Raw genomic sequence first — 24,517 nt, forward strand, 5'->3', positions numbered from 1 at the left:
TTCATCATTTTGTTAAATTCTTCTTGCAATATCGCATCCTCTATCTTACATTTGCCTACTTCCTCTCTTCTATCTGTAACATTGTTTTCATTTTTGGTTCTTTGTATAGCCCTTCTATACATTCCTTTCACTTTTTAGCCTTCCCTTCTTAGTACTGACTTACCATCTGAGCTTTCAATACTAATAGAGTTGCTTCATTTATCCTGAAGGCAACATCTATATTTCTCACAGTCGTGTACGATTCTGCAGCCCTGCATTTTTCCTCTACCCATTCCTGCTTAGCCAGTTTGCACTTTCTGGCAATCTCGTTTTTCCGATGTCTATTCCCTTCTGCCTGCTTTGCTGCATATTTTTATCTTGTCCTCTTGTCAATTAAATTCACTATCTTATGTGTAATCTTAGGATTTTTACTGCACCTATTTCATCCTCTGCTCCTTTCACTACACAATCTCTCAAAGCTATTTCCTATTTCACTAAGCTGTCACCTAATGCACCCTTTGAAACTCTCAACAACTTCTGGTTCTTTCAATTAGTCTCATATCCAGACGTTCCTGTCTTTCTGTTATTTCTCCAATTTGCTCTGCAGTTCATAACCAATAAATTATGGTCAGATCCCACATTTGCTTTCACAAAAGTATTTCAGCTTAAAATCTTGTTCCAAAATCTCTATCTTACAATTACGTATGGTACCTGAAACATTGTAGAATCTCAAGAACAGTTTCACATATACAATCTTCTGTTATGCTACTTAAACCAAGTATTACCAATGATTAAATTGTGCTCTGTACAAAATTCTACCAGACAGTTTCCACTTTTGTTCCTTTCCCCAGTCCATACTCACTATTTCTCTTCTCTTCGATTTTTTGTGATTAAATTTCAGCACCCCATCACAATTAAACTTTCTTCTCCTTAGCTGTCTGTGTAAGTCTCATTTCATTACACATTCTCCAATCTTTTCATCATCTGCAGAGTAAGTAAGCATATAAACCTGCACTACTAGGGCATGTCCTGGCTTTGTGTATATCTTTGGTATGACAATGCATTCACTAAGCTGGCTATAGTAGCCCACCCACATTCCTGTTTCTTACTCATTATTAGACATGCTCCTGGATTAACCAACATTTGTTTTTGTGTTGATAATGCTACAACCTCAACAGATGTTTCCTGGCATCACATTTCAATAATTTCTACTATAATTTCGACCTTTTCATCTCTTTTCAAGTTCTCTAACCTACCTACCTGATTTTGAGAAGCAGATTCCACACATACTGACCCGTCAAATGTCAGTTTTGTTGTTCTTGATGACATCTTCCAGGGTATACCCTGCCTGGAGATCCATACGTCGAACTCTCTTACCACTAGAATATTTTTCTCCAGAGGATGCCATCATAAGCAGAGTGTTTTAGAAGTGATGGTCAACATTCAAGGATATGACAGGAATAATCATTTGAAACAAAAAAGTCAACTAAACATGGTGTCTAAAACGCATACCTTAAGAGCTATGAGCAATTATTGATCTTCGATACTATGAAACAAATCTCTTCTACTGCAAGCTCTTTTCTTTCCATATTTTGGGAAGGGGTAGTATGGACTAAAACAAGTAAAAAAGTCCAGTAAACATGTATCCTAAAATGCATAACTTGAAAGCTAAGAGCACTTGTTCATCTTCGTTATTTTGAAACACAACTCTTCTAATGAAGAAGTGCCCTAAATTTCAAGGTATGCATTTTCGTGCACATGTTTATTGGACATTTTTTTCTTGTTTTGGCCCATACCATCACTTCCCAAAAGCAAAGATCTTGCAGGAGAAGAGATTTTTTTCACAGTATCAAAGATCAAGAATTGCTCATAGCTCGTAAGGTATGCATTTTAGACACCCTTTTTACTTGACTTTTTTTGTTTCGAATGATCATTCCTGTTACATCCCTGAATATTGACCACCACTTCTGACACACGCTGTATACACTAAACAGTACAGCTGCATGTCCTGGGCAAGTACAAAAGCTGTAACTTCCCCTTGTTTTCAGCTGTTCACAGTACCTACATGGCGACTAACATACAAAGTTAATAATCCTGGTAAATTAAATATAAAAACTATTTGGTCAACTGTATAAAAACTTTAATACTCTATAACAAGTTGTACATTTTGTTATTTATAACAACATGGCCCTACTGCTGGAATGACTACTGTATACTTGTAAACAATGACACTGGTTTGCTGATTTTACACCAACAGTTTCAAATACAGTCCTCATGAAGCTTAAGTTTTCATACAAAAATGAAAAGCAAACAATGAGAATCTGACTAAAATCTTTGATTTCATACCACTGTTCTACTCATTTAGATACAAGATGCACATTGTTACAATTGCTATAAAACTATTTGATTGGCTGCTCCCTGAGAAGAAACGAAATGCTTTAGCAATACATAAAAATCACCCCCCCTTCCTCTCTCTCTCTCTCTCTCTCTCTCCCTCCCTCTCCATCTCTCGCCCTCTCCCTCCCTTCCCCCCTCTACATGTACGTGTGAAGGCTGTGGACCAACTCCACAACCCATTCTAGGCCTCAAACAGTAGATCACACTCAGCAATAGCGACTGATACACTGGTGAATATTCAACAAATCATGCCATGTCCTTCATATTTTGTAACCCACTTCCGCACATAGTCTGCTATTTCAGGTGTAAGCCCAAGCCTACTGATATCCTCCTCAAACATTTGCACACCACCCATACCTACTACATATCCATTGATACGTGCAGCAGCATGTGAACTTATGAGCTTCTTGCCAGATGTCAGACCCAACCACTGCACGAGCTGTGTGTGCTGCTGCAGGCGGTATTTCTGATGATAGCTGCAAAAAATAAAACAGGACTTTGCTGACACAGTTAACATAAGAAGCTAATAATTGCAAATAATCACACTTGTCTCCTAACAAATACTGATGACTATGGGCTAGAATTATATGTAGGGACTCAAAACTCCTTACATGATAAATGGACTATATCCAAGTTTTTATTTTGTTTGTAATTATCTATTGCAAAACGACTGTGTGTATATGAAGCAAACACTGTAATGATACATTAGGAAAATAGTTTTATTCAATGTCACTCTTGGGGTATGTCCTGTGTCTTTTTACTTTTGCTTGCTAGTGTAGTAAGTTCATTATGGCAATTTTAAAATAATTTTGTAAAGAATTTACCAAATATGTTTCAATCACTAAATTAGTGCCACCTCTTGGATGTTTTATTTATGTTTCCTGCATGGATAACTGGAATCTGAAGTCTGAACAACTCTATAGTACAAAAGTTAGTTTTGGTTTGTTGTGCAACTGCTTTATGCTTAGTTTCAGCTGAATACAAGCACCTTCATTACAGTAAAACATTCTTCTTATTTTGTACCATTTTACGTTATGTGATGAAGGCTGATGCAAAACATGTGATATAAATAAAATGATGTGCAATCTACATAAAAACTTTGAATAAACAATGCAATCACAGTGACAGACATTACTGGAATTTATTTACTTCACAGATAACATATAGTACTTTCACATGAGGCCATGTCTGATATGCAGGACAGTAGGAAAAGTGTTGGGTTTGATTTTCACAACAAAAAACAATGCAGAATCCAAGCATATTGGATTTATGAGTAGGTGCATAAACCCTTTTCCTCAAACAATAATGAACCTGAATGGAAAGTATTGTGTATTTACTGTTTATCCACTCAGAAAAATCTCCCCATGGTCAAGTCTTTTACAGGAGGGGAAAAAAACCAACAGGCTTGCTACACTTGAAAACTATGCTTCTTTGTTTTGGAGTCCTACACCAGTAACCAAGTTTCACCACACATTAAATCCACCAAAGAAAATTCCATTCACTTTTCAGTTAGTGTCTGCATTGGAATGAAAACATCACTACTAAACTGTCAACATAGGTATTTCACAGCTGGATAGTAGCTGGTGAGTAGAACTCCTTGAGCGGAATCAAAACTCACTTTACAAGTCACTCTACAGCAAGCCAAGAATCCAAAACCACGTACAGATGTGCAGGTCTATAAATATAGCATGCAACTGGTGCTGGTGGCTAACGACCGAACACTCCACACAAAGCGCAAGGCACGGTCTGCGGTGGTTGAACTCGGTGTAAGCACTGGCCTGCTCAGTTTTCTGTTGTTCACAGGTAAACTCTTCTGTCATCAGTTCTGTTCATACTATCACGCGTGCACTCCATGACAGGTTTCCACTTAATTCCACTGCATTCCCATGCCAGTTCATCTGATTCAATTTGATGATCACTGTCAGAGATCTAATAAAAGTTATTTTATCATTGGTTTGGGTGTATACTAGAAGGATATGCTAATATCAAATAGAAATGGTGTATTCAATACTAACACCAATGTGGACAAAAGTGCATATAAACAGCCTCCATTCCCAACACCAGAGACAATCAATAGTAAAAGTGTTTTATAAAGGGAAAGGAGACCTCAAGGACCCTAGCAAATATGGAGGCATAGCCCTACAAAACTTACCTTTCAAAGTGTTCACAAAAATAACAACAGAAAGTATAAAGCACACAATCAACAAACACCTCCCCGAAAGCCAAATGGGATTCAGGAAGGGAAAATCAACTCTGACTGGAATAGAACTCCTGCTAAAGAGCATATGGGAAGCCCTTTATTACAGACATAAGCTCTATGTAGTATTTATAGACTTCACAAAAGCCTCCGACTTTATAAACAGAAAATTAATGACCAAAAATCTAGAGGAAACCCTAGGAGAAAACAACATATGGACATGAATCACAGGCACAATACTGTGATGCAATGAAATAAGGGTCTCACAGAACTTGTCCCTATTGGGGCTGATACTCGAATTAAACGGAGTACAGCAGGGAGACCCAGTGAGTTCTCTGTTATTTATCATTGAAGTACAAGGAATTGTAAGAATACCCCAAAGGGAGGGTGTAATCTCATATGCATATGCAGACGATATTGTAATACACGCAAAGCACATTGCAAAGTTACAAGACGCGATAAACGATATGGAAGATTGATGCATCGGACATGGTCTCGAAATAAATGTGGCGAAAACAGAAATAATGGTACTCTGAAATGGAGGAAGCATCTGCATCAGCTGAGATCTTCATATGGGAGAGAAAACTGAAGATTTTACCAGACTTCAAATACCTAGGGGTCACAATATAAACAACTCCAAATGTTTCACAAAACATCTAACAGAGAAAGCAATGCAAGCAATAAAGGCAATCCATGAAATACAATAGAAACAGGAATGGCACTATTCAGAGCCAAAATCTTCCCAATACTGATGTACAGCATAGAAATTATCAGACCACAGCTTACAGTGAAAAACCTAATACCACTAGAAAGAACGAAGGAGACCTATACAAAGAAAGCAAGAAAACAACTTGATCCAGACTTGCATACCTGCTGGTGAGGGAACCCTTCCTCATTGAAGACCTACAGACAAACCTGATGCTACCCAACAGCAGCACTTGAGAAAGTCTACTTAAAATCTTGAAAGAAAAAAGGAAAGACATATCTCCAGAATTTTAGAGCACAGGCACTATGGTTGACCCAACACAAACAAAGGAAAACTTTGAAATGAGATACGTGATAATCAAAATGGCAGTCCACGGTTTCCACCACCTTATTTGCAACAACACATCATATCATGAACCAAAAGAAATGTGTGAGTGTGAACTGTGTCATCAAATATGCAAATGTTACCATATAGAGCTCTGTACCAAAAGGACATAGTCAATAAGTGACTACAAAACACAATATGTAAAATTTCTAATTTCTTTTATCATCTTCATTGTACTTTGAATTTGTATGGCTATTTGGCTGCAATAAACTTATTATGTTGTATTCAGTACGATAGACAAACTTAAATCCACCAAGATGGAAACTGAAGCTGCACGCCAGATTATTTTGAAACGAATACTTGGATCCTTTCAACCACCAGATTCACTCTCAGATGTAACCAGAAACCTGAGATAAATCTCAGCTTGCTAATGCATTTGGTCCAAATCAACCCATTATCATTAGAGGAGACTTTAAACAACCAATAACTGATTACAGCATATCACACATTTGTACATAGTGGGTGTGGCAAGACATTCTGACAAACAATAATACACGATTTTTCTAAGAACTAACTAGAACAATTCATTTGGAAGCCTTCTCAGAGTGGAGATATGTTAAATCTAATAGCATCAAATAGACCTGACACCTTTGAGAATGCTGTTGTGGTAACAATAATTACCCTAAGCTTTTTTTTTTCTTTTTTAACAAAGGAATTTCCAAAAGCACATGCCCAGATTAATTCTCATGCCACTGCAGAGACGAGTGATGCAGAAGCAATATTAGTTTCAGTAGCACAGACACACCAAGAGAGAGAGAGAGAGAGAGAGAGAGAGAGAGAGAGAGAGAGTGTGTGTGTGTGTGTGTGTGTGTGTGTGTGTGTGTGTGTGTGTGTTTACTGGCACTCAATGACAAGGTTATCAGTGCCCTTACACTTCTTAAGACCAACAAAAACTGTTATACATCAGGAGGAATACTATAAAATGACACTCATGTGCTCACTCCCACCTCACTCGCATAACCACTCTATCCCACACACCTTAAGACAATGGAGAAATGCTGAAAGATGCTATACACAGGATTACAATGGAGAAAACAAACGAAGAGCTAAATGAAGGGCATAGGGAAATGTGACTGACTGACCATTTGCAAAAAGATAAGGGTGAGCCTGTTACTCCATTAATATGTTAAATAGATTTCCCTAAAACTGTCAGAAAGCAGTTGGACAAATCACAAAACCTTACTTAAAATAGAGGGCAGATCTGGTGGCAAATTTGCCGTAAGTGAAGACCACACATTGAAGCATCCTTCCGCCAGAGCAAGAAGGCATGCGTCAGAGGACTGGGGCCTATGTGAAGATGAGTGAGCACCATCTCATCCCATCTTCATGGCTGAAAGTAGGTACGCCACTGACCCTTAGCGGGCTTTAGGAGACGCATCTTATTATGTCTCTACCAGCCACTCTTTTTCCCTATGATGCATGAGTATGCACCTCAACAGTAGAATGCACAGGGCTGGCACACTAAAATAACTGAGGATCACTACACGCCTCCTTTGTTGCTCCATCCATCTTTCTGTTTCCCCATAATACCCATGTGCCCTGGTATCCAAAAGAAAGGCACCTCCTTACCCAGCCATTGTTGCTGGAGGAGGGTGGTCTGGATATTCTGGACTACTTTATCCTCCGAGTACAAGCGTTGGAGAGAATGAAGGGCACACACAGAATCTGAACAGACAAGGAATATAGCACTAAACACATCTCATCTGTTCCAGTGCTCACAAAATCGCCAAGGTAGTAAAGTCTCGAGGCAGTCGGACCTTGATGACACAATCAGGAAAAACAACAGGACAACCAAAATTCCTCCGTTTCGGCCCACCCTAAAGACAGCTGTGGAGTTATGGTGCTCATTTAAAATGTCATAAAATAAAACATCAAAAACATATGTAGGAGTGCAATCTCTCCTGTACTGCACCAATTCTAAAATTACTTTGGGTCTCTGCAGTGACTGGGTGGAAGACTGTTAAAACCCTGGATTTGTGGTTGTACTTGCTCCACACCAAATGACTCCAGCACAGACCGCACGCAGATCACAAATGGCTTTGTTGCTCGTAGACGATTGGAGAAAAAGCATTCCAAAGGTGGATGAGCAATGATATGGTATGCAGTTGAAGGCAGAGCTGCGAGGAACTTACATATCTGACGCACCATGAGGAGCTGCCACCAGATAGTGAGTGGTGGTTCTCCAGCCTCAACAAAAAGAATGGGTACAGGGTTGGTCCCGTAAGCACCTATGGTCAGCCTAATCCCCATCCAGCTATGTAGAAATGGGGAATATCCCAAAGTTTGGAATTTGGATGGCTGTTACTCATATGGTTTCGTGCAGGAGATGCTCCAACAAATTAACCTCCGAATTAAAAACTTTTAATTGCTTCCTGTGGTTTCAACAAACAATATCTCAGATGATAGCATTGCATTATAGGCATCATCTCTGAAGGCTACATACCTGTATCTATTTTATTTCTTGATTAATTATGTCTTTTGTATCTTTAATTATAATGCAGATGTTTGTCAGAACATCATATCCTCCACATTTCCACAGCAAATGAACACAGCATCAATACCTCATACTTTATAATAGAGGGAAACATTCCACGTGGGAATATGTCTGCTTGTGTCTGTATATGTGTGGATGGATATGTGTGTGTGTGTGCGCGAATGTATACCTGTCCTTTTTTCCCCCTAAGGTAAGTCTTTCCGCTCCCAGGATTGGAATGACTCCTTACCCTCTCCCTTGAAACCCACATCCTTTCGTCTTTCCCTCTCCTTCCCTCTTTCCTGATGAGGCAACAGTTTGTTGCGAAAGCTGAATTTTGTGTGTGTGTGTGTTTGTGTATCTATCGGCCTGCCAGCGCTTTCGTTCGGTAAGTCACATCATCTTTGTTTTTAGATATACCTCATACTTTGTCGTACTTGTGTATTTACTTAATGAACAGTATACCATTTTGCCAGTAACTTCATTCAAATGTTGATGCAAGTGCTATTAAAAAATTTCACTAATTTAAAAGCGGTGAACCGCATTTATTAACTGACACCAAGATTGAAAAAAAGAACCAAAAGACACTTCCATCAAGAAGGCATAAATAAATGTTTAAACAATAGTTCAGGAAAATCTGTTATTTACTGCAAGCACACTTGTGCAATAATGCTGGCTTGCTTATTTATGAGCCAACTACTATCTATACTTATTGTAAATGATCCGAGTGTAACTGAATGTTTATAACTTTCTTTTATTTAAATATTGTTTGTAACAGATTGGTTTAGTTCCGGAAATGTCAACTTGAATCAGATCATGGCTGCAGAGCTTAAAGTTGATGCATTTTTTTGTGTTGATGGCCTTCAGGCAACGGAGAAGCAGATAGTTGAAAAAGACCATGAGAGTCAAGAGGAGACTGGAACTTCACGAGTTCCAGGGGCTGATTTGGGACTTCTACGCGAGTTCTGGAAGGAAGCAGACCTGGCTGTGATAACAAGTAGTATTCAATCATGGAGACTGTTTGATTCTCAGCAGTGAACGGCTGCTAACATACTTTAACTTCTGAAGGGACTTAATACACTCCTGGAAATGGGAAAAAGAACACATTGACACCGGTGTGTCAGACCCACCATACTTGCTCCGGACACTGCGAGAGGGCTGTACAAGCAATGATCACACGCACGGCACAGCGGACACACCAGGAACCGCGGTGTTGGCCGTCGAATGGCGCTAGCTGCGCAGCATTTGTGCACCGCCGCCGTCAGTGTCAGCCAGTTTGCCATGGCATACGGAACTCCATTGCAGTCTTTAACACTGGTAGCATGCCGCGACAGCGTGGACGTGAACCGTATGTGCAGTTGACGGACTTTGAGCGAGGGCGTATAGTGGGCATGCGGGAGGCCGGGTGGACGTACCGCCGAATTGCTCAACACGTGGGGTGTGAGGTCTCCACAGTACATCGATGTTGTCGCCAGTGGTCGGCGGAAGATGCACGTGCCCGTCGACCTGGGACCGGACCGCAGCGATGCACGGATGCACGCCAAGACCGCAGGATCCTACGCAGTGCTGTAGGGGACCGCACCGCCATTTCCCAGCAAATTAGGGACACTGTTGCTCCTGGGGTATCGGCGAGGACCATTCGCAACCGTCTCCATGAAGCTGGGCTACGGTCCCGCACACCGTTAGGCCGTCTTCCGCTCACGCCCCAACATCGTGCAGCCCGCCTCCAGTGGTGTCGCGACAGGCGTGAATGGAGGGACGAATGGAGACGTGTCGTCTTCAGCGATGAGAGTCGCTTCTGCCTTGGTGCCAATGATGGTCGTATGCGTGTTTGGCGCCGTGCAGGTGAGCGCCACAATCAGGACTGCATATGACCGAGGCACACAGGGCCAACACCCGACATCATGGTGTGGGGAGCGATCTCCTACACTGGCCATACACCACTGGTGATCGTCGAGGGGACACTGAATAGTGCACGGTACATCCAAACCGTCATCGAACCCATCGTTCTACCATTCCTAGACCGGCAAGGGAACTTGCTGTTCCAACAGGACAATGCACGTCCGCATGTATCCCGTGCCACCCAACGTGCTCTAGAAGGTGTAAGTCAACTACCCTGGCCAGCAAGATCTCCGGATCTGTCCCCCATTGAGCATGTTTGGGACTGGATGAAGCGTCGTCTCACGCGGTCTGCACGTCCAGCACGAACGCTGGTCCAACTGAGGCGCCAGGTGGAAATAGCATGGCAAGCCGTTCCACAGGACTACATCCAGCATCTCTACGATCGTCTCCATGGGAGAATAGCAGCCTGCATTGCTGCGAAAGGTGGTTATACACTGTACTAGTGCCGACATTGTGCATGCTCTGTTGCCTGTGTCTATGTGCCTGTGGTTCTGTCAGTGTGATCATGTGATGTATCTGACCCCAGGAATCTGTCAATAAAGTTTCCCCTTCCTGGGACAATGAATTCACGGTGTTCTTATTTCAATTTCCAGGAGTGTATTTTGACAGGTCTGAAAGTGCTTCAGAATAGGACTAACTATTACCACTTGATTTATGGAACCATGAATCGACATAGTATTTGTTACTATTCTTTGCATTGCTTGGTTCATCATGTTGAACTCTCAACTGTTTTGAGCTGGTGAATGTTTATTGTAATTGTGATCACGAAATGGACTTAGGTTTCATGTATTTGACTATTCAGTTTGAGGATTTTGCTACCATTCTCTTAACACAATGAACGTAACTTTACTGCATTCTAGGAGAGTATTTCTGGCTGTATTATACCTTATTATTGTAGGACGACTTTCCATTTATCTGAGATATCCTTTCTTGAATAAACATTTTTCAACATAATTCTCTGTCACCTACATCAGTTATTATAATTATAATAAAACCCTTTATAAATTTATCTTCCATTTTACGCTTCTCTGTATTTTGTTAATTTCAAATTCTAGCCAATGCATAGACTATTTGGTAGCAGGATCACAGCTACAGGCTATTATTTGCAGAGAATTAACTGCAGGGCATGAAAGCAAATGGCACAGCTCGACCCTATCACTACACTGAGCTATTCCATTTAAACAGAACCACGCATAGCCCAAGTACCTAAAGTATGAGCAACTGTAGGTAAAGACGCAACTGGAATGCTCATACGGGATGCCATTTAGAAGAGCAACTACTCAGCTGCAGTAAGCACTAGGTACCATCACAGGTGGTGAAGCACTTTTAGAGCAAGGGGGAATGGAGGTGCTGCCTCGGTCTGGTGACGAGGCATCTAACTCCATGATGTCCTCTTCATCAGCCAGATGTGCCAGAATGACATCCGACTGCACCGGGGACAGCTTTTGACCTGAATGGCACGACCCTTTTTCAGTTCCCTGTCCCTTCAAGGATGACGGGGAAAGGGTGTATCGAGATGCACACTGCTTTTCATGTGCCTTCTTGATGCTCACTGCAGAACTGTTGCTGGTCTTTTCTGTGGTAGCTGCCTAGATTGCTATGTCTTTACTTGATTTGCTTTGGTTTGTAGAAGAGCAAGTAGAGATGCTGGTGGTGAACAGTGGTATGCTGGACGTCGTCTCTGTTGAAGCATCCACCTTGGTAACAGATTTCTGCACGATGGAAGCATACGAAGTGGCAAAGACGGAGCGGGGTCACTTTTATTTCCTGAATTTTATGTTCCTCCACAAAAACACGGCAATCTTGGTTACAGACTGGATGGCTCCCACAGCAGTTGATGCAGATCATCTGAGTTTGCAGTCAGTCCCAGCATCATGGACTGCCTTTCCACACTTCCCACAAGTCACTTCACCTCCACAACTCACCCCTGTATGACCAAAATGCCGGCATAGATTTGGTATATAAAGTCTAACTATAAGTTGGAGGAACCCTGCCATAAGATGTTCAAGCTACACTGCAGACCTGAAGGTGACAATGAAAGTGGCCATCTAAATTTCTCCATTATTCCTTCGTGTTCATTGTTACACATCAAGTATCCCCACTGATGTCCATTCTTGTTTCAGCTCCGCAAAGTCCAAATCCATGATATCACAGCATATGACCACACCCTTGGTTGACTTGAGAGAAGTGTGCATCTCAACAACAATATCATACTCACCCAATTAATGTGATTTCTTGAGAACTTCCATTTGCTTGGATTGCTTAGTTTCAACCAAAATGGACCATTATGCAGTCATTTAATAGATTTTAAGGTGCCAGCAAATTCTTCTAAGCCTTTATGGATATAGAAGGAGAAAACTTTTTCAAATGTCCTCTATCACCAGAAACACGAGCTATGTCCCCTTGAGTCCTTTTACTGAAGTCCAACTGATTCTTATTATCAGGAGGGCTAGCCTCCTTCAATCTTTTGGATGAATGGATGTGAGTACTATCTGGCAGTACATCCATCCCACTAGGAAGGAGAAGGAGAGGAGGAGGAGGAAGAGGAGGAGGAGGAGGAGGAGATTTCAAGGGTTCCATCTCAGTCCCACAAGCATGTAGTAAAATAAGGGTCCACTCCGACAGAGCCCCACGTGCCTGAGTAAGCCTTACACAACTGAGGTGTGTCAGGTTCCCCAGAGGTTGCCTGCTAACAGCTGTTCCATCTCAACATCCATGCATCCCATTGGTGCACAGCATACCTTGAGACCGAGAATTTTTTATAGAGGTTTTCACCATCATCGTGATCCCTGTGACATACAATGTTCCACTGCCGCCCCATATGGTGGTGTCTGAAGCACGCCCAGAGCTTTTGGTGGTAACCATGACTCCAGGGATTGATGGAACCCCTATGAGTTTCTATACAAATTTGGACCTGAGTTAATCCTTTTCTTAACCATAGTATATAGAAGATCTCTCAAAGAAAAAACCACTGGTCACAACCATCTACAAGAAGTGTAGCAGAAGTTACTCTCAAGAATATTGTTTAATATCCTTGGCACATATTCTAACCTGAACTGTATCATGAACAAAATTAAAATCATGGAAACATTGCTCATGCAAAACCCAACTCTCACGTTTCTCACGACATCCTGAAAGTCACGGTTCAACTCTATAAAGTGGATGCAGTGTTTCTTGACCTTCAACAAGCATTTGACTTAAAACCACAGTAAGGGCTATTAATGAAAGTATTATCATATGGGGTATCAAATAAAATGTGAGACTAGCTTGAGGATTTCTTTAAAGCGAAGATTTAGCATGTTATCTTGAACAGACAGTTACCCACAGATGCAGAAGTAACATTAGGTGTGCCCCAGGGTAGCATGTTGGGATTGTTGTTCATAATGTATATTAATGAACTAGCAGACAATATGAATAGTAACCCCAGACTTTCTGAGCCTGCTGCAGTTGTCAATAATGAATTTCTACCTGAAAAAAGCTGCATTAATACTCAGTCAGATCTTCAGATAATAAAGTTGTGCAAAGATTATAATTTTGTTTTAAATAATGAGAAATGTTAAATAATGGCACTTTAAAATATGCAACAATTATCATCCTACGACTAGAAAATAAATGTGGGAATTGGAATCATTCAACTCTTATACAAATACCTTGGTGCAAAAGTTTGCACAAATATGAAATGTAATGATCACATAAGCGTAGGTAAAGCAGGTGGCAGACTTTGGCTCACTGACAGGAGATTCTGGGAAAATGCTGCGAGTCTACAAAGCAGATTATTTACGAAACACTTGTGTGACAAATTCTAGAATATAGCTCCAGGGTGTGGGAACTACAGCAAGAAATACTAACAGGGGATGATTAAAATTTACAAATAAGAGAGGCACAAATTATCAAATGTTTATCTGACCCAAGGACATATTGAACAAACTAAACTTACACACACTTAATGACAGATGTCAAGCACACTGTGAAAGCACACTGGCTAAGTTTCAATAACTACTGTTCAGTAAGCAACATACTGCAGCCTCCTATGTATCACTGCTGTACAGACTAAAAAGACCAAGGTTACACTAATTACTTCACACAGAGCCATGGTCTGATATTGAGGTGCACCCAGAATGCTGATAGTCTTTAGCATCATTGCATCTGTCAAGACCTCATTTCAACAGAAAACTTGAGCAGATAACAGATCTTCCTCTGCAGAGGCTCATGTTACATTTCAAGTGTGTTGATACTTTGTTTTAACCAATTACATTACATTTCAGGCTTCATTTCAGCATGTGACACGTCACTGAAAGGCGATCTTTTCTTAAGTAGTGAATTACACTCTGTGGAAGTTAATATTACACCATCTCAGGTCTGGACACCGAAGCTCAACATGTTTCATGAAACCACTAGTAAAGACAAAATTGCTCCTTACTTTTGGTGTAGACCCTATACATCACCAGGGTCAAAGATGTGTTTGTCCTGACTGTGTCATCTTTTTACCCAACTACATCACTGTCCCGCATTCTCCCACTAATACGTACATTTTGTACTTTGTACGTCAACACCTAAAGAAGAACAGCGTGTCTCCTATATTTTCTATGGCTGCTACATTTTTTAATTCTTTTCTGTCATTGATATATTGTGTAGTATTCAAAAAAATCTCACATCTTTTGTACCAGAAGAAAGGAGTTCAGAACGTTCCAGGTTATTTGTTCTGTTTGTTACATTTTCCAACTAATGTATAGCACTCTTTAGAACTGGAATGTGAGAAATTTACTTTGTACCTGGGAATTCACAAAACAGAATAACTTAAACCCACTTTACTGGTGAGCCACAAAGATGTACTAGTATGGGGGCTGCCTCTGAAGTATTTGCAAAAAGACATTGTTTTTGGTACAAATCATTTTATTACTTCACAAAATACTCACTTTTATACTTTATACACTTTTACATCATTCCCAATCTGATGTTGGCTTTTTAATGTGAGGAAAATTGCTGTCAATGCAATTTTTATTTGGCACAAGAGTAGAAGGAGAATCCATGAAGTGATAAACCACATGAATACAGGAACTGAGATGCTTAGTTCAATGCTTTTCTCTGTCAAATAATCAATTGCTTGACATGCTACGAGAGAGCTGGCATTGTCATGATGAATAATGATGTGATATTTTAGGTTATTTTCCTGATTTTATTTCCTGCATTCACTGTCATCTTTGATTCGCAGATGTACAATATATCAATGTTACATCTATTGTTAAATGTAGACCTGCCAGAAATTCAAGGCCATACATGACCTTACAGTCTCATATCAGAGTGAATATATTTCTGAATGTGAAGAACACCTAATAAAGAGCCTCACTGAACTTTATTAATATTTTAAGACATGGCAACTTCTTTATAAAACAGAAGTATGTCTTTCCCATCCCTCTAACCATCAAACATTAGCAAAGATCAGCCCACAGTTCATTCCTTTTGGCATATTTAAATAAGATAAGCCAAAATATCTTGATATCACATTAGAAAGAATGCTGACACACCATAAACATCTCTCCAACACAATTAAGAAGGTACAAACATGAGTGAACTTGGTGAGGAAAGCTGTCAAGTATTATATGGGGAGCAAATACATCTGTTCTCCATAGAGCATCCCACCATTTGTATACTCTGCAGCAGAATATGCTCACAATTTTGGCTCCGCTCCACAGTATCTGTCAGCAGATTTCTAAAAATAAATCAATCTCTCTTGACAGAAACTTACTCTCACTGGTTAGCAAATGCTTCAAACCCAAAGGACCAGCATATGAAGCAGGTGTCCAAACGATCACTGGACACAACCAGGCCAGTGTGTGGAAATAAGTGGCAAGCCACAAAGACCCAGAACCACAAACCCATTGACAACCTAACTGTTAAAAGTTCTTTTATTCTCCCCATGCTCTATATGCGAATGGAATGGGAAAGTGTCCAAATAACTGGTAGATACCCTCTGCCTCGCACTTCACAGTAGTTTGCAGAGTATAAATGTAGATATATATGCAAAGGCAAAGTCACAAACATTCATCATCACAGGTGCTTGTGGATACAGTTCAATAGAGGAAGGAAGGAAGATTAGTGTTTAACATCCCCTCAACAATAAGGTCATCGGAGACAAATCACAAATCTGAATTTGCAATCAAGTTAAGCCTGAGCAGCTTCCTATCACAAAAATTGTGAAATTATCATGTGTGTTGTTGAAATATACTGATAACCTTTCCAGAATCTTTACTGAAAGGCAGTATCCTATCCAGTTCATCCATAAGCAGATCTCTTATGTCATTTCCTCTGACACCAGTAAACTTGTTAAGCAGTGAGCAATCAGCACTCCTCTGATCATCCATCATCTCCCTGGCCTTGAAAAGCTCAATCATTTTCTCCACTAAGGCTTCGACTACTTCCCATCATGTCCTCGGATGCAGAATATCCTACACAAAAATCCTACCCACGTCACCAAAAGTAGAGTTCCACTGCCCACCCAAGCTACAAAATGTGCTTGACTATCCCTGTTTCAATCCTGCAACCCAGGAGTCATTCCCTTGTGGTCGACCCAGGTGCCAGGCGCAATCCCTCCCTCCCTCCCTCTAATGGCAATAAATAGACCTGACGTCTTCAAGGATGTCTACAGCATAACTGATATCAGTGACCATGAGGCAGTTGTGACAATAATGATGACCGAAGTACAGAGGACAACTGAAACAAGCAGAAAGATATATATGTTCAGTGAACTAGATAGAATAATCAGTAGAGTCCTATCCAAATGAGGAACTCTAAACTTTATGCATGGTGCAGGAGCATATATAGAGGAACTATAGCTCAAGTTTAAAAGAACAGTTGACCACGCACTGGACAGATATGTACCCAATAAAACAGTTCATAAGAAGAAGGAACCTCCATTGTACACAGTCACTTTAAAGAAACTTCTAAGGAAACAGATTACTGCATAATAGGTGTAAAAGTGTAGAGCTACAGATAGAGAGATGCAGAATGAAACATGTTTGGCTGCTAAGAGAGCACTGGATGATGTCTTCAATGACTAAGTGTCCAGTCCCTAATAAATGAGACAGCAACTGAAATTGAGGGTAGCTAATCAAAAGCCGAAATGCTTAACTCTGTTTTCAAATGTTCCTTTATAAAGGAAAACTCGGGACTATTGTGCCAATTTAATCCTCATACCACTGAAAATGCATTAGTGTCAGTGCTATTGAGAAACAGCTAAAATTGAAGAACGCTCCTGGGTCCAATGGAATCCCTGTCAGATTCTATACTGAATCTGTGGCTGACTTAGCCCCTCTTCTAACTACAATCACTCTTAGATCACTCATAAAAGACTGTGTCCAGCTTGGAAAAAAGCACAGGTTACACCCGTCTACAAGGAGGGTAGTAGAAGTGATTCACAAACTACCATCCAGTATCCTTGACATCGATTTGTTGTAGTATCTTTTAACATATTCCGAGCTCAAACATCATTAGGTATCTTGAACGGAGTGATCTCCTCAATGCCAACCAGCATGGATTCCAAAAACATCAATCATGTGATTCCTAACTTGCACTTTTCTCATGAGACATTCTTTGGATCAAATCAATCAGGCAAATATTGTATTTTCTTTTTTCCAAAAAGCATCTGACTCAAAACCAGATCTACAATTATTGTCAGAAGTATGGTCATATCAGGTATCAAGTGAAATTTGTGACTGGATTGAGGACTTTTTGGTAGGAAGGATGCCGCATGTTATCTCGGATGGAGAGTCATTGTCAGTTGTAGAAATAACTTCAGGTGTGCCTCACGGAAGTGAGTTGGGACCCTTGCTGTTCATTTTGTATATTAATGATCTTCCAGACAGCATTAACAATACAATCAGACTTTTTGCAGGCAATGCAGTTATCTAAAATGATGTACTATCTGAAAAAAGTTGCATAAATATTCAGTCTGATCTTGATAAGATTTCAAAGTGGTGCAAAGATTGGCAACTTGCTTTAAATGTTCAGAAATATAAAACTGTGCACTTCACAAAATGAAAAAAAAAAAAAAACATAGTATCCTATGGCTACAATACCAATGTGTCACTGTTGGAATTGGCCAACTCATTTGGAAAGAGGCGGGAGGCAGGAACGTGGTTGGGATAAAGTGCCCAGAGGCTCGTGGGAGAGTGGGGGGGCCATCTGGGCTAGCTGTTGGTGCAGGTAGAGGCAGATGGACGGGCACATGATTTCACAGACTTGGGCGTGAGATAGCAGCACACAACTACCTAACATAAATTGGATGGGGATACTGGAATTAGGAGAAATAATGATTTAATATATTAACAAAAATAATGAATTTTTGAATATATAATGTAACTGGACAGATAAATAGGTACTCACCTAGTGGTGATGGGAGTACACACACATATACAGGTTACGAAAATCTGCAAGATTTCTGGCAGAAATGTTGAAGGGGAAGGAAGAGGGATGAATAAATAGGTCTGACGAGGCTTATGAAATGGGGAGAGTTTGGGAATGTCACCCACAACCCTGGGTCAGAGGAGACGCGCCAGATGTTATGAGAAGAAAAGACTATTTTGTTGTATCATATAGTTCACTTTCCTGTTGAGAAATTCTCACCCACTCGTCATCTCTTGTTTACCCTTGTCTTTTCTCAAGATTTTCATATGAATTTCTCTACTATTTTCTGACTGTATTCCTTGCTTTTCTTCCTTTTTTCTCTCCCTTTACCCCATCTGCCTCTCTTTTTGCCACTCCCACCCCTGTAATATGCCAAATCCTCCTCTCTTGCCATGATTAATTCCATCACATACTATAATTTGTCCTTTTCTAAAGGATGCTTTTGCACTATCAAAACTAAGATTTCATATTCTCTTTCTGGATAGCGGCTTGTTCCTGGGAGTTAAAGATCAGTCTTTCCTTCTCATCCCATCTGGTAAGTCTCTCCTGAGCCACGGTTCCACACTTTTCCCATTTCCTAAACCACAGCAGTCCTTTTTCATCACTGCCTCCGAAAACTTGCAAATTTCCTTAACATTCATGTGTGTGTATTCTCCTGTCACTGCTTGGTCAATAGTTCTTTTTCCCTTCTTATCTATCCAGTTACATTAAATTTCCAGAAATAATGGTTTGCACTTTATCGTCCCTTACACAACAAATTAATTTTGTTGCAACTTCATATTGCCACAATATGCATGGATTGGAATTTGAATATGACTACAAAGGTCATACTATCATCTCTCATTGTAATATAAAGAAATAAATTTACCATATACTGCAAAATGTGGTAAATGTATTTCTTTAGACTACTAAGAGAAATGAAAGTACAAAGATTCCTGGTGCAGTGCACTTAGCTTTTCACTCTCACTAACTCATGCATGATGTTTAAGCAGTAATCTATGTCCTTCATATTACCCTGTCTTACACCTTTAAGCTCCCAGATTTTCAAGTCTCATGTGATGCAGACCCTAAGAATCAGTCTTTCCTTCTCATCCCATCCATTAAGTCTCCCCTGACCTGCAGTTCTGGATGACTTTCCCAAAATCCACCCCTTTTTCCTAGACCTCTCCCATCCTTTTCCTTCACCCCTTCCCCTTCAACCTTTCTTCCTGAAGAAGGTGCCACTGGCTCCAAAAGCTTGCCTACTTATAACTTTCTTTAGTGTGTGTGTGTGTGTGTGTGTGTGTGTGTGTGTGTGTGTGTGTGTGTGTGTGTTCTGCTGCCATTTGGTGAGTAGATTTTTTATCTATCCAATTAAATTATTTTGCCTATTACCTTTTCTAGTCATACTTGCAACTGAATTCCAGTCTGTTGTATTCTTATAGAAGAAATCATCACAGCAATCACCTAAACTAATTTAGGGAAAATACTGATATTGATAAGGCATTATATCCCTGCTCTTCCTGACTACAAGTCCAATGTCCTAAGCCCCTTACTTGGTGTCAGTGTGAAGGAGCAAAGTGATTAACACATCACTCTCTCAGACAAAGTTAGGATTTAAACTACAGCTTCTCAGTTGTCCTCAAGAGGCATAGTCCACTTTGTTAAATTCCTCCCTACCAAGAAAAAACCCTGGGCAGTATAGGGAATCGAATCTAGTAAAGCAAAATGAAGACCTGGGCAGAGTGGCAGCACAATTTTCCTTATGCCCGAGAAGCAAGGAGTAATAACAAAAGTGTACACTCCAGTACTATTATAAGTGGAGCACTGCATATATTACACACTTTTACACCAGTTTCCAACATGATGCAACAGCTGAACACTGGCAAGCATCCTCCCCCCCCCCCCCTTTTCTTGATAACACTACTTGCACACTGTCACTGTGAAATGTTTACTATCTACAGTGTAATGCATATGAGTCAATGTTTTGCCTAAATAAAGTACTGACCACTTTACCTCTGATGTTTTTTCCCCATAAGAGTCTAATGTTGTTTATATTTTCTGAACCTGTGTTGCCTCATTTGCAAGAAGCGGCAAAACTGCTTGTTCTTTTATGTATGAGCAGTAATTAATTGAATACCATTTTCATCAACAATAATACTGATTGTAAGATATTTCTAAATTCTCTCTACAATTAACTCTCAAAATTGTATAAACATTTGGAATGTCATTAATATCAACCCATACTGGCAGAATTCGTAATTTTTAAACTGTGCCTGAGCATGCATATTATACCAGAATACATAGTTAAAAGGTTATATTCTAAGCAAAAAGTCAATACAGACAGTGCCCTAACATCCCTGATACTGGCAGATGACTTGCTGTATTAATATGGACTGTGGCCGATCTGTGTTGGCACCCACAATATAAAAAAGGGTGAAGTACTCAATGTAAACAACAAAAATCTAATGTCAACATATTCCTTAAAAAAAGGAGGAAAGAAAAAACACTGAAGATGTCACAACTGTGGTGAAACAGATTTAGGGATTAAACAAAACAAAAAATTGTGTTCTCGCAAGAAGGCGATCCTCTCATTACCATTCATGTCTCTAAAGCATAATAAAGCATTATGCTCTAACTTACTCCTCTGCATTATAAAACTCTGCTGCTGGTAATATTTTGGTGACAAATTTGCCCTTCTTGCCTTTCTTCTCTTCCTCTTCTTTAAAACTTTTCTCAGCTGTCTGCTTTTGATCATCATCATGATAAAATATTAAGGATGTATACTGCAGAGAATAAAGTAAAATTATTATCTCATTGCAACTGCTACACAGAACAAAAATTATAAGCTAACATAAATGAATTTTAAAATATCAGTACCAACCTGTTTCGTGGCTCTGTAAGTAGGATCATGGTTTTTCCAAAACTCTTCAAGTAATTTTTCAAAGGAAATTTCATTTGGGTCATAGTCAATATCAATACACTCTGTGTGATCTCCACTGTGAAAACAAATTTGTATAATTATCAAAATACTTGGAAAATAATTTCAAAAGCCTCTTTGGCAAAGAGAAAAGGGGATCTTACAGATCTCTATATGTGGGGTTTATTTTTGTGCCTCCAGAATATCCCACTCTTGTTCTTATAACACCTTTCAGTGTACCATAGAGGGTGTCAGGGCCCCAAAAACAGCCCATTCCAAATGTTGCCTTCTTTATAGGAACATCGATATCATGGAGTATGTTTGCCGCTGCCATTGCCTGGAACATACAAATATCGTCACTGTTAAAGTTTGCAACATCTTTGAAAATTTCTCAATTTCTATGGAAAAAAGAAATCTAGAAATGAGATGGTTCCATGTTCCAGTTATCATATTCAAATTAATGTCATGATTTAGTCTTTAAGCTGTACAAAATATTGCATAAACAATTTTAAAAACATTTGTTATGTCTACATGCTGGTCATTAGAGGTTTGCTATAGACTATTTGTTTCTCTTCTCGGGTTCCTCTATGGTATAAACATATGTGTTAGAGAGGAACAACATTAGCCTACAAATTGGAAAAATGTCTCGTCTGTCCAACATGTGCCTTAACTGCTTTGGATTGGTCTCATTGTACTAAGTATACTCCTGATTCAGATATATGCTTATGGACAAGTTTAATACACTGTGGTACAATTAATGCTATACACAATTATGTACAGGAAAGAAGAAAGAAAGAAAGAAGGGAAGGTCATGGTTTATTTCGATCAACACTGAGTTCATTAGACACAGAGCACAAGTTCAGAATGTTTTAAGGATGGCGAAGCAAACTGGCTGCGCCCTTTCAAAGGAATCGTGGAATTTATGTGGAGCGGTTTAGGAAAATCATGGAAAATCTATATCTGAATGGTCGGATGTGGATTACCACAGTTGCCGTCCTGTATGCGAGTTCAGTGTGTTAACCACTGCACCACCTCACTCGGTAATTATGTTTTGGAACTATTTTATTTAAGAATATACAACCTGTGTATCGTAGTAAGAAGTGCAATTTTGTATTAACACCTGGGATCAATATATAAATAAACTATTGCAAAATAGTTTTGAAACTACACTGGAAAGACAATAAATTAAAAAAAGAAGTCATGTTTTCATGCTTCTGCAACATGTTTCACTAATGCAATAAAAGAAACAACATGAACTATTGCTTCTTCGAAGGAAGAATCTTGTTAAAATAATCTAAGAGCTGAAATGTTTAACTGGAACTACCTCTACCATTAATACTTTGGGTATCTGCAGCATCATAAAATAAACCTATTACTTCCATCATTATTTAAAGGTATGGTTTTTACATCAAGTACACAAAAACTCTAACAGTAATCCCAATAACCTACTCAAGGCATAAGCAAATTATGATAGAATAATAAGTACACTCAGTATATGGTGTATCAAAAAGGCTCTTCGCTCATACACAACAAATATTTGTACAAAGGAGCTCTCTACTAACTTGAAAATTTTTGTAACATAATACAGCTGCTTTGTGAATTCATCTGGAGCGTTGTGCTATATCACTTGTACTATTCTGGGCAATATGTCTACACTTACAAATTAGGAGCTATGAAATAGGCATCCAGTTTCTTTTAACTGCAAGGTTTCTCCATCAAAACGAATGACACAGTAAAAATACTTTTAACACAACAGGAACAGGAACTTTGCTTCCTGTATGTGGCAGCGACAGTAAAATTCTATAAATATCATTTTACTTAACTTAATGTTGTAACAGTTCCGCATCTGTAACCACTATCTTCCTGGATTTGCGAAATTAATGGATAGACGCCGGAATTAACTTTGGTTCCAGCTAGCAATAACAATTGTGGAGTCTTCTCGTCATGGCACCATGTTACCAGTATAGGCTACACTACCAGTAAATCGTGCGCTGATGAACTTTGTCGCATGTTTACAACCACAAAGCTGTCACTTAACAATTTTAATACAGCTGCTGCACAAGGCGGTTACATGTAATCACTTACACCAAGAAATATTTTATCTCAAATTGCTTCATGGAATTGTTGAAGAACTCACTGAGGATGATAACCGTTGACCCATTGTAAACAGTGGAATGAACAATCTGCACTGAATCCACTGCAAATGGCTTAGCATGCCCGCCGAGTACTGTGTGACTTTCTGTTGAGCGACGATGACTCTCCCTTCCTCCGGAACGAAAGTGGCGCTCTACATAGCTTACGTCTGTGTTCTGAATTCGTAATCATTGAACATTTATAGAAATACTAGTCATGTACCTTTTTAAACAAGTTAGTCTTCACAACCTCCTCCTCGCACTGTGTCATGTGACACGCTTCCGCCTTCGCTTCGTTTTAAATTCTGTCAGTCGGAGCTTAGCAACTGCGAGTTTCGAACGCAATTGTGACGCAACTCCGCTGATAACAACGTTCAGCATGGCTATCACAATTTTAAAGTGAGTTTGCTATTATGTAACTGTTAAAAAACAATCAGAGAAACAAAATTAATCTTAAAGGTGTTGCCAGTTTACGTCCTACCAAATACGTTCTTGGTGACGCTGTGACGTAGTTACCAACAAACATTCCAAAGGTTTGACCTTCAATCCTTAACGGAACCTAATATTTTTTATTGTGACTTATCACTTATTTCACTCATTTCCACAATTTGTAAAAGTCAAAACTGCAGATTTGCAACGTGGTTTGGAGTCCACGTCGAACTCTAGGTCCTCTAAACCCTGTAATTCAAAGGCAGGAGAAAATAGGGGCACACTATCCCCAATAGGAGCACTCCTAACATTGCAATCTACGAAACAACCTTCATGTATAGGACGTGTTTACATATTTGACAAATGTTGTAAGTAAATTCATAAACTATATAACGAAAGAGTGATCATTGTGGATATCAAGACTGCCTAAACCGGGGAAAACTGACACCAGTAAGACGCAAATAGAAGTGTCTCATACTTTCTGTTGATTATATCTGTCCGGGACGTTTTGATTTAATATAGGTTCAATAGTTCGAATACTGGAAGTCAACTACAGAAGCAAGAACAAGAGGAGCGAGCAGACGCATGAGATTTCTATCGCGTACTGCTTTTAGCT

General features: G+C 39.7%; 1 protein-coding gene across 4 annotated transcripts; it reads right to left on the reverse strand.

Annotated features, from left to right (window-relative positions):
• Positions 1 to 2,097: 2,097 nt before the first annotated feature.
• On the reverse strand, positions 2,098 to 23,898 carry LOC126253265 (peptide methionine sulfoxide reductase). 4 transcript variants are annotated; one of them, XM_049954476.1, is made up of 5 exons: positions 23,696 to 23,898; positions 21,505 to 21,677; positions 21,305 to 21,419; positions 21,064 to 21,206; positions 2,098 to 2,852 (listed from the first exon to the last, which is right to left on the reverse strand). In XM_049954476.1, exons 1-5 carry the CDS (start codon positions 23,741 to 23,743, stop codon positions 2,615 to 2,617), a joined length of 717 nt encoding a protein of 238 aa, XP_049810433.1. In that variant the 5' UTR covers positions 23,744 to 23,898; the 3' UTR covers positions 2,098 to 2,614. The 4 variants fall into 4 exon arrangements, with proteins under 4 accessions (XP_049810433.1, XP_049810432.1, XP_049810434.1 ...); XM_049954475.1 differs by lacking the exon at positions 23,696 to 23,898 and adding an exon at positions 23,478 to 23,685; XM_049954477.1 differs by lacking the exon at positions 23,696 to 23,898 and adding an exon at positions 23,426 to 23,685.
• Between the last annotated feature and the right edge of the window lie 619 nt (positions 23,899 to 24,517).

This window comes from Schistocerca nitens, chromosome 4 (genome assembly GCF_023898315.1).
Source record: "Schistocerca nitens isolate TAMUIC-IGC-003100 chromosome 4, iqSchNite1.1, whole genome shotgun sequence".
Classification (NCBI taxonomy): domain Eukaryota; kingdom Metazoa; phylum Arthropoda; class Insecta; order Orthoptera; family Acrididae; genus Schistocerca; species Schistocerca nitens.

Excerpts from the sequence above, each read along its gene's own strand:
- LOC126253265 (XM_049954475.1), bottom strand. The coding sequence starts at position 23,555 with ATGCTAAGCCATTTGCAGTGGATTCAGTGCAGATTGTTCATTCCACTG. Across the intron at positions 21,678-23,477 it reads GTCAACGGTTATCATCCTCA|GCAATGGCAGCGGCAAACAT; the intron begins GTGAGTTCTTCA and ends TGTATGTTCCAG. Across the intron at positions 21,207-21,304 it reads CTTACAGAGCCACGAAACAG|TATACATCCTTAATATTTTA; the intron begins GTTGGTACTGAT and ends TATTCTCTGCAG.